Source organism: Sceloporus occidentalis, unplaced genomic scaffold, assembly GCF_023333645.1.
Source record: "Sceloporus occidentalis isolate IW3139 unplaced genomic scaffold, rSceOcc1.0.p SCAF_69, whole genome shotgun sequence".
NCBI lineage: Eukaryota > Metazoa > Chordata > Lepidosauria > Squamata > Phrynosomatidae > Sceloporus > Sceloporus occidentalis.
In genome coordinates this window covers 5,131,061-5,148,638 of record NW_028317049.1, presented here as the reverse complement: position 1 = coordinate 5,148,638, position 17,578 = coordinate 5,131,061, and the positions used below count along the sequence as shown (strand labels likewise).

General features: G+C 46.8%; 2 protein-coding genes across 3 annotated transcripts in view; both read right to left on the bottom strand.

Annotated features, from left to right (window-relative positions):
• Nucleotides 1-265: 265 nt before the first annotated feature.
• Nucleotides 266-4,646, bottom strand: LOC149286435 (refilin-B-like). Of its 2 annotated transcripts, XM_089494151.1 has the most exons (4): nucleotides 4,448-4,646; nucleotides 3,430-3,450; nucleotides 1,805-1,922; nucleotides 266-820 (listed from the first exon to the last, which is right to left on the bottom strand). In XM_089494151.1, the coding sequence occupies exons 1-4, from the start codon at nucleotides 4,644-4,646 to the stop codon at nucleotides 499-501; spliced, it is 660 nt and encodes a 219-aa protein (XP_089350277.1). In that variant the 3' UTR covers nucleotides 266-498. The 2 variants fall into 2 exon arrangements, with proteins under 2 accessions (XP_089350277.1, XP_089350279.1); XM_089494153.1 differs by lacking the exon at nucleotides 3,430-3,450 and having other exon boundaries at nucleotides 1,805-1,914; nucleotides 4,452-4,646.
• A 4,291-nt stretch (nucleotides 4,647-8,937) lies between these two features.
• VPS53 (VPS53 subunit of GARP complex) overlaps nucleotides 8,938-17,578 on the bottom strand; it is a 30,265-nt gene continuing 21,624 nt past the window's right edge. Inside the window, exons 18-22 of the mRNA XM_089494096.1 lie at nucleotides 17,350-17,498; nucleotides 15,438-15,507; nucleotides 13,231-13,368; nucleotides 11,784-11,888; nucleotides 8,938-10,567 (exon numbers count right to left, since the gene is read on the bottom strand). Coding sequence (XP_089350222.1) covers nucleotides 10,397-10,567; nucleotides 11,784-11,888; nucleotides 13,231-13,368; nucleotides 15,438-15,507; nucleotides 17,350-17,498 — 633 coding nt within the window. The 3' untranslated portion in view covers nucleotides 8,938-10,396. The remainder of the gene's footprint in view (nucleotides 10,568-11,783; nucleotides 11,889-13,230; nucleotides 13,369-15,437; nucleotides 15,508-17,349; nucleotides 17,499-17,578) is intronic.

Here is a 17,578-nt window from a genome sequence, read left to right as displayed (position 1 = left end):
GTGAGCTTCTGCGATGAGTGAAAATAAATTATAGCTTTGGGGTTTTAAGTGCAAAAGGGGGTGGGTTGGGTTAGGTTCTTCAACGACACGCTTTCCACGGCACAAAGAGTCGATTGAAGGGTTATTTTCATCCGAAGGCTGTGGTCCCAGGTTCCTTTTCTTCTAGGAAAGCGAGCCACGATTTTGTCTTTCGAAAAGAAAGATTCCCTTATTCCTGCGGAAAGAAAGAAAAAAACCAGGGCACAGAAATTACAGACGGCTCCGTGTTTTTTAAAACAAAGATGAAGGGAAAGGTTTGAGTAAAAGTTTACTTTCCCATCCACGAAAATTAAGTGCAGTACTCATAGGATCCTTTAAGGCTTGAAGATGCACTCTGAGGGAGAGGTAGCTACGGATGACGTTCATCGGGATAACTTTCCTAGGAAGAGAGGTTTTCGTCCATCTTCATCCGGTGGAAAAGTTTAAAAAGACGTATTGCGGTGGGCGAGAAAGAGCGGTTCAGCAACCCTCGGGGTTATCCTCGTTCCCGGAAGACTCCAGCTCCACGCTGGACAAGAACTTCCGCATGTGCTTTCGGCAATTGTAATCCAGTGTGGTGGTGTAGATGGTCGTAGTGTGCTTTGGGTAGATGATGGTGGTGCTGGTGAAATTCCTGGCCTTGTTGCGTGGCTGGAAACGTACCTCGGCCTTGTAGTTGCGCCATGTGCTGTCGGGAACGCAGATGACTGTCTGGCTGCAAGTGGAAACCCCGAGCCCCATGGGCATATAGATATTGTTTATGAAGTGCTTGTCCGAGTCGTATTTCACCGAAGAGGTGTACCTGGGGGGCAGAAGGACAGAGACGGGAGACTATAAGTCAAATGGTTAGCATCACTGTTCAGAGAAAATTAGCTAGACAGGGACATGGCATGCGGAGGGAAGAAATCAAAATCACCTCCATCCTAGTAGCGATATAATACAGACAGCCCTCCACATTTGTGGCTTTTGACTTGCGGATCTGATCTGTTCATGGATTTGGTTTGTGTAAGATTTGTCGCACAATAACACCCCAATGGCAGCATTCTGTGCGCAATAAAGGGGGAAAAAATGCTGTTTCCTGCATAGAAAATGCTGTGTGACCCTGGGTAGGGAAGAGTGGTCTCCATGTTAATCTGTGTATTGTTCTGTTGTTGATGGCAAGGCCTCAGGGTGGGAGGATATGCAAAGAGGGTCGATGTATACCGAACTCTCTTCCATGCCAGCATTCTCTGAAGACGCCAGCCACAGATGCTGGCGAAACGTCAGGAGTAAACCCTTCCGGAACATGGCCACATGGCCCGAAAAACCCACAAAAAACTATGGATGCCGGTCATAAAAGCCTTCGACTTCACATCCACCAGTATACTTGTGCAGATAGTCTCTCCAAGATGGCAGACCCCTGGGAGGACTATGGACACAGAGGGGACTTGGACTGCGGAAGGAGGCACATTAGGGTTTATCAATGCTTGTCTGTTTAGAAAAATAATTAGAACATCATATCCTCTATTTAGCCCATCTAATACGACTGAGTGCACTAAAACAGCCCAGACAACTGCGGATAAACGTGTCGTGGAAAAATATCCACAGAAAAACATAGCATTGCAATGTTTTTCTGGATACATCTCCACCCCACATCTCTGATCTGCAGATCTACACAGGGCCAACAGAGGAGAGTTCTCCATCGAACCGTTTGTCTTTGTATTTGGATTTCTCCACTTCTAAAACTTAACCACCTTGAGGAAGAGAAACACCAAAGAGAAGCCTGTATAAACCCTGCTTTCGGTACCTTATATCCTTAGGTGGCAAGGGATCGAACTCCACTCCTTCTCCAAAGGATAGCGGGCATAACCGCGAGGTGCAACCGGGGAGCAGAGAGGTAGCCGAAGATGGGACATCCTGCAAAGCAAAGCGTCCTTCTTTTAATCCCAGAAAGATGGAAAAACGACATGTCAAGAGTAGAGAGCTTCATGGACCATAGTTAGGACAGTGGCAAAATAAGGTAGGATCCTTGGGAAAATCTACCCTGATCTTACACAGCCGCTTTGAATACCATTTTTGGACAAAGGCAGGATATAAATCCAACAAATAAATAAATGGTACCCAAAGCTGATGTACATCCAGTGGACTCTTGGTATCCACTAGGTTTGGATACCAACATTTGTGAATGGCCCAAGACCCAGTGGCAGAGTAAAATGGATCCCCTTCTGCAAAATAGCAACATCAAGGTTGGCTTTTGGGGATTTATATATATTTTTGGAATATTTTAAAGCCGTGGGTAGTTGAATGCGTGGATAAAGAATCCGTGGATGGGAACGGGGGACTGTATTAGTGGTATTCTTGTGAGCAACATAGGGGAGAAAGCTGTCTTTTACTACCTGGTCCATTTAAAGAGTCAGTATGTTGTAGTGTTTTGAGTGTTGGACTACCAATCTGGAGACCAGGGTCTAGTTCCCAGTTCAGCCATAAAACCGACCTTAGGCAAGTCACACGCTCTCGGCCTCAGAAGAAGACCATGGCAAACCTCCTCTGAACCAATATTGCCAAGGAAACCCCATGACAGGTTCACCTTAGGGTTTCCATGAGTTGGAAACGACTCAAAGGCACAAAACACACCATTTAGCTCGGTGTTGTCAACACTGACCGGCTGCAGCACTCCATGGTTTCAGACCTGGGTTGAATCCGACACGCAATCTCTGAGCTGATGTGCATTTCCTTGGATGCTATGCATCTCCCGCTACTTGCCATCCTAGAGCTTATTTCAGCCGTTTTTAACCACTAGCTATTTGAAGACGATGGCTTCCTTGTGGCTGGGCTATGATAAATCAAATTACTTTGGATGGCGGAGGCACAGCTGAGCCATATAAGCGAGCGACTAGCGGCAGCGCAAGAGTTACCAAGGCGAGTCTTTTTAACATTTTGGACAGACACAATTCCCACAAAGATGTAGTCGGCCCAGCTACTGTCCTGGCACAGAGGGAAGAGAGCTGGAACAAATTCCTCGCCACTCCCAGCCCTTTAATTCAATCCAGTTGTCAAGCTGTGCGGAAACCATTTTAAGTCTCCGCATAAACCGTAGCCAAGTCCGGCCTCATCTTGAAGGGAGAGAAGTTTCCTTTTTTCCCCAACGCACCTCTAAACCGGGGCAACTTTAGTGTTGAAACACCATACGCAAACTCCGTAGCGAAGGATTCGTACCCTCCTAATCTCTACCTGGCGACTTGCGCATCAATGGTAAACCCTTTGGGGCAGTTTTTTAACCGCTATAAGTACCCTGATTCAAAGCCAAAAGGTCCCAGCTGTGCCATCTCCTGTACAAATTTTTCATCGCAAGATGGGGAGGCCATCTGATTCCCTCCAGCAAAAGCTGTCAAAGGATTTTTTCGGTGGCAGCTGCTGACTCAGATCGCTTTGGGCAAAGAGGAGGAGGCAGGACTGACATATGGAGGAAATTACGGACCAGCGACAATTTACTTTGGAAACCAAAAAATGTTGCTCTCTCTTTCCCTCCCTCCCCAATAATGAATTAAACAAAGATACGCTGCATATTCTTTTCCTTCCGAATAGCAGGGCTAGTCTAGCCATGCTGGGTATACAGTCCAAAAAAGGAACGTTTTGCTGCGAACAAGTGTATGTCCATTCTTAAGCGCACTAAATACTACTCGGCTTTTCCTTTAAGATATGGTAAACCACAGCTTGCTTTTTCTGATATATTGGCTGACTGGAGCTAGGAGTGTTAGTTCAAAAAAGGTTTGCCCTCCTCTGATGATGAACACTGGCCAACAACAAAACTGCAAGTGATGGCGCTATTATTTCAGTGGGCAAGCCCACACTATCTGTGTCTTTGACCGCACATCTCCAAATCCTGTTCCGGCAAGTTGGAGGCACACGCATACACAAAACACGACAGCTGTCCGGCAAATGTTGTCTCGAAGACCAGAGCAGCTGCCTGAAAGAAGAGCAACCGACTGATCCCATTGCCAGGAATGGCACTTGGGAAGGGAGGAAGAAAGTCCCCTTTGGAAACCCCTTCTGAACATTATTAGTTTTACTCCGAAGAGGGTTGCTGGAGAACTACAACTCCAGTTCACAGAGGAATATATATTGGGAAGATCACAACTGATGTCTAATCAATCGATCACATATTCTATCACTCACATATTCTGTCAATCACATGTTTTATCACTCATATATTCTATCACTCAATCACATATTCTATCAATCAACATTTCCCTCTTAGGTGGATGATGTGTGTTATCATCCTTCCCACCATTCCATCCTTTCCACTCCTTGTTCTTTGATGCCTTTGGCTTGGGCCCCATCCAGGTCTGTCTTCCCTTTGGTGGATGGTGGGTGCTATCATCCTTCCCAATCTGTCCAAACCCTTGCCCTGGCACAGGATTGCCTTCCCCTGCCTGCCCTCCCAGAAGACTCACCTTGGCTGGAGAAGCCTTGGAGGCATGGCTGTCAGCCTCCAGGAGCCCATTGGCCACCAGTCCTGCCCCACTGGCCACCCCCCAAGGTCCAGGGCTTGGGCTGGGGGGCAAGCCAGAGTCTGGGCTGTCCAGACCCCTCTTGGCATCTGGCAGCTCCGCTTCGGCCACCGGAGGTAAGCTGAGCCTCCCCACCATGGTGTCCCCCCAAAAGACAAGGCTCTTCTGCTGCTGCTTGGCAAGCTTTGGCTAGGAGGAGCCCAGCTTGGCTTCCTCCTCCTATTCCTCCTCCTCTTAGGCAAAAAGGAAAAGCAGGAGAAAAGCTGGAAAGTCCTCCTCTCCTTGGCAAAATAACCCTCCCCTGCTCCAGTTACACACAGCTGAGAGTTCCTTTGCTGTTGGTGTGTGTGTGTGGTGTGTATGGTGTGCGTAAGGGGGGTGACAGTGTCAAGCCAGGCAAGGAGGAAAGCCAGAGAAAGCCTTCCCCTACCTCCCCTCCGTTGCCTCCTCCTCAGAGTCCAGCAATTCAAAACTCTACTAATAGTTTTCTATTCTGCAGTTTGAGTTCCTCAGACTTTGGTCCTCCAGGTGCTTTGGACTTGCAGCTCCAAGAAGCACCAGCCATTTTAGCCGACGGTACTAAAGTCCCAAAGACCGGAGGACCAAAGTTTGGGAACCACTGCTCTGCACCAAAAGTTCCCCCAGATTTCCTCAGTGCGAGTTCCTCAAACTTTGGTCCTCCAGATGTTTTGGACTTCAGCTCCAATAAGTCTTAGTCATTTGAGCCCATAGTCAGGGATTTTGGGGCACTGAAGTCCCAAACATCTGGAGGACCCGCCTTGGCACACCCCAGTGGCTGCGATGCCCTTGCTTCCTTTGCCAATTTCCGGGCGGCTCTTGAAATATTTTGCTTCTGTTTTTATATTTGATTTTCAAATAGGCCTCCAGGAGCATCCTTCGCATGAATGGAAGCCATCTGCGAGAGCATAAATAACCCAGATCAAAAGCAGGCCTTCCCTACCGAGACAGTTTGGGGAATTTGCACTTTTTTCGTTGAATCATCAAAAACCATCGAGTCAGCAGCTCTGCATGGAAAAGGAGGAATTTCTTTGGTTACAAAAAAGGTCAAACCGCACATATATGGCTGTGGAATCATCCAGGCGAGGTTTCCATCAAGTCAGTAGAACAGGCGCCCCTTTTGGGATTTCATCCAGTTTCCTATTCTAGCTATTTATAGAGCGTGAGTAAACTGGAAGGAGGTTTGCATTGACAGTAACCCCGGAGTAACGTCTGAATGTGGACGAACCTTGTAGGACTTTGGTGCCAATAGTGGAGTCTGGACAAGCCAGGATCAAATGCCCAGGCTTTTTTAGCAATGTTATGGAATCCATGGTTTGTGGTTTTACAAGGTCTTTTGCCTTCTCTGCCCAAAAGTGCTGGTCCCAGGATGCTGTAGTTCTTGCAGTTAAAGTGATGCCAAACTGCATCATTTCTACAGTGTAGATGCACCTTCCCCTGGGAAGCTTTGGCACAATGGTTCCCAAACTTTGGTCCTCCGGGAATATTGGACTCCTACTCCCAGTCAGCTGAAGTCCAAAACATCTGGAGGACCAAACTTTGCAACCATTGCTTAACAATCCAGATCTGAGGCCCTGGGTCTTCCATTCGCATTAAGTGAAAGAAGAAAGTCCCTTTTTCTCCAATGAGAGGATGGTTATTTGTAATGCAAATTGCAAACACTGAAGGGTCTGGTCTCTGGGCCACATATTCTCTGGATATATTCAATCACATATTCAATCAACCGTATATTCTATCAATCATTCACATATTCTGTGACTCGCATATTCTATCACTCATTCACATATTCTATATGTGATTGATTTTGTAACTATCAATCACATAGTCTATCAATCGCATATTCACTTATTCTATCAACCGCATATTCACACATACTATCAATCCATATTCTACCAATTGCATATTCTATCAATCACATATTCGCAACCTCAAAACCTCTGGTTTTTTTGCGTTTGCATCCTTGGTGGTCCAATGGGTGACACTAGAGAACAGCATGCGCTTCGCACATGCAACACACCCCATGTCTCTAAAGGAGGACACCTCCCGCCCTATAAATAATCTTTATGGCGTCCAATAAAAGATAATGGAGTCACTTTGGGGATGAATAATCTCCTCTGTCCCAGTTTCGCCCTGGAGCCAACAAAGAGACGCCTTTCGGCCTGGGAATCAGAGCCATGCAAGGAGTGCCACAACATTTTGTGTCAATGGTCAAACCATTTCCGGAGGTGATAAAAGAGAGGCGTATCTCCAAGAGGAACTGGACAAGTACAAAAGGGGCCACATATATTACACACTTTGGGATAACTTCCCTCTAGTGATGTAAAATGACAGAATAATGGGTCTATCTCCCCTTTGGGGTGGGATGTCCCTTAGTCCAGACACCATGTCCAGCACTCAGCTCCATCCCAGACTCATTGTGTATTGAGAAATGTTCCTTTTGGGGGGACAACACTGGGAGGAGAAGAGAGTCCCAAAGAGGTTGTTTTTCCAAACTCTGCTCCTGGGGGGAAAACAGAAACCCCCTAAGGGCCAAAGCAAACACCCGGCCAGCGTTTGGGCCATCCTCGAAACCCCAAACCCTTCGGACGGATTCCTAATTGGTCCCTCCTGGAAAAGAGAAGCCCAAAGGGTGCCAGGAGCCGTCGGCGGCGTCTGTGGCTTGCAGCTATGCGGCTTCTAGGGGGAATGGGTCCAGCAGCTGCCGGCAGAGGAATGATCCCACATTCTTCCGCTGGGGATGGGCTGCCCGGCCTGGATCTGGACGGCTGAAACTAGATCTGGAAGAGATGCCCATCAGAGACGCAGATAAAGAGGAAAGCAAAGCTCGAATCCTAGAGTTGGAAGAGACTCCCCAAGGGCCATCCAGTCCAACCCTCTGCCATGCAGGAAGACATGAAGCACTCCCAACAAATGGCTTTCCAGCCTATGTTTAAAGAACGAGAGTCCACTATGCTCCGGATCAGTGTATTCCACTGTCGAAAAACTCTTACCATCAAGACGTTCCTCCTAATGTTGCGTCTGTTGTTCCGGGTCCTACTCTCTGGAGCATCAGAAAACAAGCTTGCTCCATCCTCAATAGGATAATCCTTCAAATACTTAAAGAGGGCTATCATATCACCTCTTAACCTTCTCTTCTCTTGGCTAAACATCCCCAGCTCCCTAAGTCTCTCTTCACAGGGCTTTATGGATTCCAGACCCTTCACCAATTTGGATACCCTTCAGCTTCTCAACCTCCTTTTTGAATTGTGGTGCCCAGAACTGGACACAATATTATTCCAACGCAGAATAGAGTGGCACTATTACTTCCCTTGATCTAGACACTAGGCTTCTATCCATGCTGCCTAGAATCGCATTGGCCTTTTTAGCTGCTCTCTTGCCTTTCTTCCAGTCAACTCAAAGGCTGAGATGCTTGTGTTTAACCTACCTAAGAACCAGTTTAATGTAGGACTAGAACTCTGGAGACCAGGGTTCGGTTCCCACTCAGCCATGAAACCTTGGGCAAGTCACACCATCTCAACCTTAGAGGAAGGCAACGGCAAACCTCCTCCAAAGAAGGAGGGATACCAATACAAATTTGCTTACAAGATGCTCAGGCATTTTCTCATCTGCATGGTGGAAAACTGGAAGAATATTTTTCACCTCTGGGGACTATTTCTGCAAAGGAAGAGGGGAAAAGAAAGAGAAAGAGAACAGAAAATAATAGAGAGAGAGAGAGAGCTTCTCATAATCTCACCCAGAAGGAAAAATGCTTTTGAAAAATGTTTTGTTCATGCATGCAAAGATGAAATAGAGCAAAGATTTGCATCCTCGGTTCAAAGGCAATTTTTTATGAGCGTTCTCCACAGCCCAGGCCTGAGGCTTCATCTTGAAATGCTTTTTAAGCCTTGGCTCTAAGGCTGTTATTATGATTTTCTTTTAAAAAACAAAATGGATGTTTTATGAGAAGTGTCTTGGTGGGTCACACCCAAATCCCATCTACGCAGAGTTTGCAAATCTTCCTTTTGAGGATCACAGAGTACTAGGACTCTGAATACTATCCTTCTCCTACAAAGTAGAATCATAGAAGAGATTCCAAGAGGTCATCCATCCCAACCCCCATTTTGCCGCGCAGGAATACACAAACAAAGTACCACTCGAAAGATGGCCATCCAGCCTCTGTTTAAAAGCAGCCAAAGAAGGACAACTGAGCAAAACAATTCTGGATTCTGGGCCCACGTGCATCAAAACTTAAGTCAGGTTTCTTGCTTCTGCCAATGTCTCTAAAAACACACAGACGCAAGAACATTAGTTACGCAACTATTTCTTTGCTTACATGTCCATTGCGAGCAAATGTCAATTGCGATCAGTTACCAAAAGACAGGTTAGACCAGCGATCCAAGACTAGCCAAAGGTAAAAAACGCAAGCCCCGCGTGCCGAAGAGTCCTTTTTATTGATAGAAAACATACAACTCGAGACTCTGTCTTTGCCCAAAGGCCAGGATAAATAAGGAAAGGCAATGTTCTTGAACCTTAAATAAAATAAAAAGGTGTGTGTGTGCAAGTGAAAAAGAGAAGCAAATTGATTTACATAGCAGGAGCTTTTTACCATCTTGACGGTTCTTAAATTTGCAATCTGGTGTCCCTCCATTTTAGTGTTGTCTAGATATTTGCAATGCAAAGGAGGGACGCAGGGAGTCACCTTTTTGGTTCCGCATCCCTTCTCTTTCGAAAGTTGGTTTTCTTGGGAGGGGAAACAGGGAAGCAATTCCACACATTCCTGCAGGTACGCAGGTTTTGTTTGCCGTTCCCGCAGTTAAGGCTGCTTATAAAACCAAGGTGGCGTGAGTCACACTGCCCTCGATGAAGGTTTCTTGATCTGTATCAAGTGTAAACATGGTTCTCGCCCTTGGGTTGCAAACCAAGTGGAGCAAAGGGCCCAAAGGAACGGGCGATGTGACTCCCGGGACAGAAGAAGTTGGCTGTTTGTTCTCACAAGGTCGGCAACTAACAGCCTCTTGGACGTAGTCCGTCCCTTGAAGAAAAGTCTGCTTTGGTCGCAAACACAATGCAGAAATAATCTAGTTTGAGACCACTTTGACTGCCCTGCCTCAGGGCTAGGGATTCCTGGAATTGTAGTTTGTGGCACCAGAGCTCTCCGACACGGAAGGCTCGATGTCTCCAAAAACTACACTTCCCAGAACTCCCTAGCATTGAGCCAAGGCAGTTAAAGCAGTCTCAAACTGGATTATTTCTGCAATGTGTCAGGTGCACATTGGTGCAGGGCTTGAAGGATTAGTAGTCACCTACAAAGGTACCTTTCTGGATAGACAAGTGAGACCTAGATTAAGGTCGCTCGCCCCACATCTCTTATGACGAAGGCGACGGAGTAACTGGGAAGACAGAAGCAATAGTTTAGGAGGGACAGGAATGTTCACAAAAACACGAAAGACAGTGTGACAAGAACAGCAATGTCTCTGAGGCTGCATGAAATAACCCAACTTGACACCACTTTAACTGTCATGGCTCAATGCCATGGAATTTCAGGAAGTGTAGCTTATTGTGGAACCAGAGACCTCTCTGACAGAGAAGGCGAAACATCTCACCAAACTACAGTTCCCAGAATTACTTAGCACTGATTGAACCACGGCAGTTAAACTGGATTATTTTTGCAGCGTGGATGCAGCCTGAATCTCAGGAGTGCATTCAAAGTATAGCTAGATTTTCTACCCTGCCGCCTAAAACCGGCCAGCAAGAGTTGGACCATCTGGAGCCTCCGGACAGAGCGTTTTGGGATCTCCAAAAACCCTATGACCAACATGCCATATCATCCAACCACTGGAGAATAGTTCAAGTCTGGATTGAGATGCCCCCCAAAAGGGACGGGAGCACCTCTAGAGTCTTTTCTTGATCAGCTTTTCCAGCTTCCGGATGCGTGAGGACTCCTGCTCCGGCGTCGGGGCTGTCAGGGAGACAAAGCCGGCGTTTTCGGTTCCCGACGCAGGGGCCGGCTGCCTCTGGCGAAACAAATCCAACATGGTGCTCTGCTCGCTCCGCTTGAGACCCTGCAGGACGACGCAGGGGCAAGAAAGAGGAGAGAAAAGGGTGGCTATGATACACTCACAATTGCGGCTCCAACCTGCCCAGGATGTTGGCAACTCACATGCTTTTGCTAGCTTTGTAGAAGGCAGATTTCAAATTGTAAGGCTATAACAGTATCCCACTAAGGGAGGGAGAGGCAAACTGTGGTCTTCTAGATGCACAGAGTTGGACAAGGCTTTCAAATCTAACCCCCTTCTGCCATGCAGGAATACACAATCTATCTGACAGCCTCTGTTTAAAAACTTCCAAAGAAAGAGGCTCCACCATTCTCCGAGGCAGCATCTTCCACTATCAAACAGAGCTTACTCTCAGGAAGGTCTTCCCAATGTTGAACTGGAATCTCTGTTCTAGATGTTGCTGGATTGCAACAACCAGCAGCCCCAAGCAGCACAGCCAATGATGGCAAGGAAGGCTGGGACTTACAGCCCAAAGACACAGGGCCACCTGACTTCTATCCCCTTTGCAAAAGAAAACCTCAGCCAATAAACTAAAAAAAGCCAATAAGGTTTTGCTTTTTTACCCCCAGATGAGGGCATTTCTACCATGTTTTCTGTGTCTTCCTAGGCCACTTTTAGCCCTAGGAGAGGCCTTTTTTAACAACCAGAAGGGATTCATTTCTTGTTTCAAACTGGTCCAGGAAGACACAAAATATGGCTGAAAGATACCTTATTTCTCCAAAGGACAATTTGGAACAATGAAAACATCTTTTTTTACCCCGGGGGGATTTCCTAGGAGCTACAAAAACAACCTTGTGGGATGCCACATTTTGCCCACCTTTGCCATAAAGCAATGGTGGGTCATTTGGGCATGTTTGGGGGGCAGTTTTCTGCCCTGGGGCTCTCTTTCTGGCTCCCGAAAAATGCAGGTCTTGAACAACCTAGAAGTGGCCAAACGCTTACTTCTACTTTGGAATAACGTGGTTTTTTTCTGGAGGGATGTTGAACAACACAGGAGGCACCCGCTGCTTATTAAAAGATGAATCACGGCTCAGAAAGGTTTCCAGGAAAGGCAAAGCACCCACCCTCACTTTTCAGTAGGAAAAAAAGGAAGAATGTGGAGTCACAAGCCCTATCCAAAAAGGGATGGTTATGGTACAGCGCATGGTTCCCCTTGCAGGCTGTGTGGTTTTATTGGAAGCCAAGGCTGCCTGTTCAAAACCCACTGGGCATCTCTCCTCACCTTCATGTCCAGAATCTTCTGGAACGTATCGGTGTTGCAGTCGGCCAGGAGTTTGATGTAGTTGTCCACGAAGACCACCGCGGGCTCATGCGGGGCCATCACAACCTGGAAAGACACGAGAAGGGACCTAAGGTCATAAGGAAGGACATCAAGAAGGGGCCACCTGATCTCAGAATCATTGGAGTGTAGTGCTATGAGTATTGGACTAGGACACTGGAAGTTGTTCTTCTTAACTACAGTACCTTCAAGTTGACTTTGACCTTATATGCATGTACTTGTTAGCACGAGAAAGGTGGCCAATAATGAAAAAGGAGATGATTCATCAAAGTGACTTGTGGTGGGAACAACACTGCAAGGTGTCAGCAGACACGAGTGACACATGCTCCAGGCATGTGGAAGGGCCCCACCTTGGCCCAACGCATGAAGGGCAGCAATGTTTTCCTGCATTGAGAGTTGCTTCTGTGCCAGGTTCCAGGCTGAATTATGAACACATGCAGCTCTCTTCCATCAGCTCAGCTGGCCACCATTGACATGCCACAGTCTCCCCTTGGCATAGCCCTTCTCCTTGTCCCTCCACCGTCACAGGTACGTCTGGGGGGAAACCAGGAGAAAGGACCTTCTCCATGGCTGCTCCCAGGCTCTGGGACTCCCTTCCTAGAGATGTTAAACTGGCACCCTCCTTGCTATCCTTTTTTGTAGGGAGGTAAAATCCTCTTAACCAGTTATATTACCCTCTTGGCTCTGATGTCCGGAGAGGACACCAAACCTCTGCTTCACTTAAGGGAATATTTAAATTTAGCTCAAATAAAGAGATATAGCCTGGCCGGGGTATCTATCCCAGCTTTACGGGGTCCCAAAGTATACAGAACTCCAGAGGCAGGGTTACAGATGTTTTATTTAATATATCCTCTTAGTTCCTGCCATCTCAAGATGGGAAAAGTCTTTCGTATAGTATGCTGTTCATATTTGTTTCCCTCCTTTCAAGGCTTTGCTTTGAACCGCTTTCCATTTTAATTTTGCCTGTTTTTGTATGGCTTCAAGTTGTTTCCGAATTAGGGCAACCCTAAGGCAAACCCATCATGGGGTGTTCTTGGAGAGACTGGTTCAGGGGAGGTTTGCCCTGCCCTTTCCCTGCGGCTGAGAGAGTGCGACTTGCCCAGGGTCACCCAGTGGGTTTTCACAGCTGAACCGGGAATCAAACCCAGGTCTTCGGAGTCATAATCCAACACTCAAACCACGATGCCAGGCTGGCACTCGGAAATATTTAATTATATCAAAAGAGTTATATCAATTATGTTAAAACAGTATGTGGCAGAAAAGATCAAAAGCATTAAACAGAGATGTGAAGTCAAAGGGTTTCATGGCCTGCATCCATAGTTTTTTGTGGGTTTTTCGGGCTATGTGGCCATATTCTAGAAACAGACAATCCAAATGAAACAAGGTGTACCTTGAGGATCATTTCAGCCCGCGTCATGCCCTTCACCACGATCTTTGTGTAGCTGGCAGGAGCCTTCCTCACCACTTGGGAGCCAATGGAGGGCAGGTCCAGCAGAACCATCTTCAGAGAATGGGTGTCTAGCAGGAGCTGTGCCAGATTGGGAAAAGGGTAGCATTAAGGTTTCGGTCCAAAATCATGCGGAAAAGGTGAGGGAGGAAGGTCTGGTGAGGGAGGAATGCTCTTCCCAAGGAATGCAGGTATTCCAAAAACACTTTGAACCCATCAAACATTCTTCCCACACCCTAAAGAGACTGAGATTTAGGGTCCTATTTAATTTCAGCCTTAATTCATGGCCTGTTTACCTAGATAGAAAGAGAGAGACAAAGGGGTCTTGTAGCATCTTTGAGACTGACACTACAAGATCACTTTGTATACTGATATTAGACCAACGTGACTATGTCTCCAAAGACAGACAGATATACTGTGTGTATGTGTCAACCGAGGTTGTGCACCAACAATGTCAGTCTTTTTTCTTTGCACTTCTTTACCTCCATAGCACCATGTGGCCTAGGAACTTGGTTCTGGAAGCCAAACATTGCAGGAAGGCCAAATTCAGTACGGCTCTCATTAAAATGGCTGGTTTAAAAACTGCTGGTTTAATGGTTGGGTGGAAAAGGAAATTTAGCAAGTGGTAACAAGCAACAGCGGCTGAAATTCCCTCTTCTACCAAACCACCGAAGGTACAAAATCCCTCTCCTGTTTTCGCTTTGGCAATCCCACTCCTCATAAAGCAAATTACAGGCGAGTTGGATCTCTACAGAAGGCTATGGCTATGCCAGAAAAATGCTGAAAGTTAAAACGTTAAAAATTGGGCCCTGACAGATTACATCTAGGTTGTGTCCAAAGTTGGCTTTCATTTACCTCTATAAATATGAAGAAGTGGGGAAGAGAGTGTGTTTCTGTGAGTCTACTATGGCTTTGCTACACTATGAGGACTTGGCTTCGGATACCAAAATCCATAACAATTCTCTATCGGAAAGCAACGTTAATGGTAATTTTAAAAGTGGGTAGGGAGGAAAGGAATGTCACTCAACAAAGCTAAGAAGCGTTAAACATTAAATATGATTCTGGGTGGGAGAGTAACAAGTTTGTGCTGAAAAAGAGAAAGGAACTTTCCAACCAAGTTATTTTATACTGAAGCAATTGCTTCAATGCGCTCCTTTCGGTGGGAATCCAGCCAAACAGTCCCTGGATCCCCGTGCAATTCTCAAAAACAGATCTAAAATGGAAGTCCTGCTTTTGGGTAATAGGAAACAAATGGAGCAAACTAGAATTTGAGTTTAATGACATTTGGTTTACCCACATGGAGGCCAAGGAAAGAGAGAAATTCCACTTCATGTCAGTGCTATGGGTAAACCCGTCTCCCAAGAAACGCTTTGGGAGACGGCAGCACCCTAAAGCCAGCCCTGTGTTTGGAGAGACCCCGGCTCCCATTTTAAGCCCATCCTGGAGCAGCTGTGGCCAAGATGGGCAGCTGTCCACCTGGCGTGGCACAGCTGTGTCTCCGCACAAAGGACAACACAGTCCAAAGCTGGGGAAGGGGGAGATCTGGGGACAAATGTGCCTGTGTGTTAAGGGCAGAGCGCAGTCCACAACAAGCCCTGACAGGTGAGGGATGAGGGGGAAAGGGAGTTCCTCCAAATGCCATTCCCAAGCCATCGGCCGGCTGGTTTAGAAGAGATCAAGGTATCTGGAGAGATCCAGAAAACTGACAATCTGACCCATGTGGCTGAGCTGGCTCATTTTGCCCACTCCGCAAGGGATAATAGGAAAGGGAGTCCCTCCCCTCCTAAATTCCATGTCATTTCCATGGTTAGTTTTAAAAGACAGTTTGGAGAGATCTAAAAAAGGCTGGAAATCTGGCTTAATCCACAAGTCAACAAGCCTTATCTTCATCTCAATGACACCAGAGAACTGGCTGGTAGTCTCACTGGTCAGACTTTTCTGTCTGGGTGCCAGAAGAGCAGGCCAGATCCGCCGCATTGCTAAGACACACGGGTCTGACCCACCATGCAGTGGCATCCGGTGCCTTCCATATCAACTAATCCACTCCTGAAGATGTTGATAGTGCTGACCCTGTCCTCGAACCTACTGGGAAACAGGAGGCTAACATGCCACCCAAACCTCACCTCCCACCCAAAGTTCTCCATCCTTACCTGCTCTGCGCCCACCATGCTGATCGGCTTACACTTGAAGAGGTGGTTTATAAACTTAGGGATGAATGAACTGTGGGGAGGGGAAAAAAGAAGACATTAAGACATTGCATTTCTGCATAAAGGACTGAGGAAGAAAGAATGCTCATAGAATCGTAGAGTTGGAAGAGACCCCAAGGGTCATCCAGTCCAAACCTTGCTACGCAGGAAATCACAGTCAAAGCATCCCTGACAGATGGCCATCCAGCCTCCGTTTAAAGACCTCCAAAGAAGGAGTCAAAATGTTATTCTCATGGGTATGTTGTAGCCGTTGTTGTGTGCCTTCGAATCATTTCCGGTGACTCTAAGGCAAACCTATCATGGGGTTTTCTTGGCAAGATTTGTTCAGAGGAAGCTTGGCATTGCCTTCCCTTGAGGCTGAGAGCATGCGTCTTGCCCAAAGTCACCCAGTGGGTTATATGGCCAAGCCGGGAATCGAACCCTGGTCTCCAGAGTTATAGTCCAGCATTCAAACCACAATGCCTCACCAGCTACCTCCAGTTTATATTTTGAAACTCTGGATCTATAAGTTTAGCCACCAGAATGGAAACCAGAATAATAGAGTTTGATGAAAGAAAGAAAAAACCCAGTCTGGATGCATGTCAGTAGACAACCTTCAGGTGGTCTCTAGATGGTTCGCAAGGTTTTTGTTTGACAGGCCTATCCCAGTTATTTCATTTCACATAGAGACTGCTTAGTTCAGTATAAAGCGGTATATAAATGAAGCTGCTATTGCTATTGCTATACGCATGTTGAAACAAATTCAACACCTTTTTTTGTGGTGTAGGCAACTATCCCTATTATTCCCATGTTATTTCTGGCTCTGGCACCAATACAAGTATAGCCATACATCTGTAGCTATGAAGAGAAGACGCCTGGTTTAAATATATAAAACAACGGAACGGTTGGAGTCTTGACGTTTCCGGCATTTGTGCGGATTCAGGTCCTGCCAGGCGTTTCAGCGCAAGGCACAGCGGCAGGTTTCCAGGGGACGGCTCTGCCTTAAGAAATACCGTCTTTGGTTACCAACTAAACTCATTCCAGATGCAGGAAGGTGGCGAGGGTTTCCGCCATGTTGCAAACTTTAAAAACAGTGCCTTTTGTGTGTTCTTTAAAGGGCAGACAGGCCGAGGCAAGAGCCTGCCTGGCAAAACCAAAGCGTACGTATTACTTATATCGCCCTGCAACAAGGGATGCTATAAAAACTCGGGCACGGCTGCCTTCAGCATCTGAAACACAGTAAATCTTTGGCAGAGGCCGATCTTCAGAAAGTCGGCCAGCAAAGCTAACACTGGCCAACTACGAATTCCCCCATCTCCCCAGACCCAAGAAAGGTAAGGGTAACCAGCCTTGGGAAGAAAGGAGACCCATGAAAAACTACCCTTTTCACCCTCTGCAACAAGTCTTCGATGGAATTAAGTTGTTCTACTAGTACCTTTGGGGAATGGATTAGGAAAACACCATCAGGAGAAAGGCCCAGGTTGGGGGAGAGAACCCATCCTCTTACCCAAAGCAGGCTCAGTTTCATAGGTGTTATACCTCCTTCCCTTTTAAAACCCCATAGCATAACCTGAATGTGTTAAACCAGAGATGGTGACCATGTGGCTTTCCAGATCTTTCCTCTGAAGATGCCAACCACAGAGGCTCGATGTGGGAATTGTAGTTCTGTGAGATGTTGAGCCTTCTCTGTCAGAGAGCTCTTGGGCCACAATAAAATACAGTTCCTAGGATCCCCTAGCATTGAGCCAGGGCTGCTAAAGCGGTCTCAAACTGGATTATTTCTGCAGTGTGTTTTGGACCTTACTCTGCCTGAAAATGCATTGGTAGAGAAAATAGCATCCCCCAGAAGGCTGTGTTAGCAGGGCAGGCCACTCACTTGGCAAACTTGATGCAAAACTGTGTGAAGTACTTCCGGGTGGAGGCCAGGTTGTCGCGGATGACGGGGACGTTCTGCTTGATGTGTAAGATCACGGAGGTGACATAGGGACTTTGGTCTCCAACGTGCTCCACGTTCTGCCACTGCATCTGCGGGGAGCCAGAAGGAATAGGTACAAAGAAAGAGAGATGACAGTGACAACGATTGGAAGCAGCGACACATTTCATTT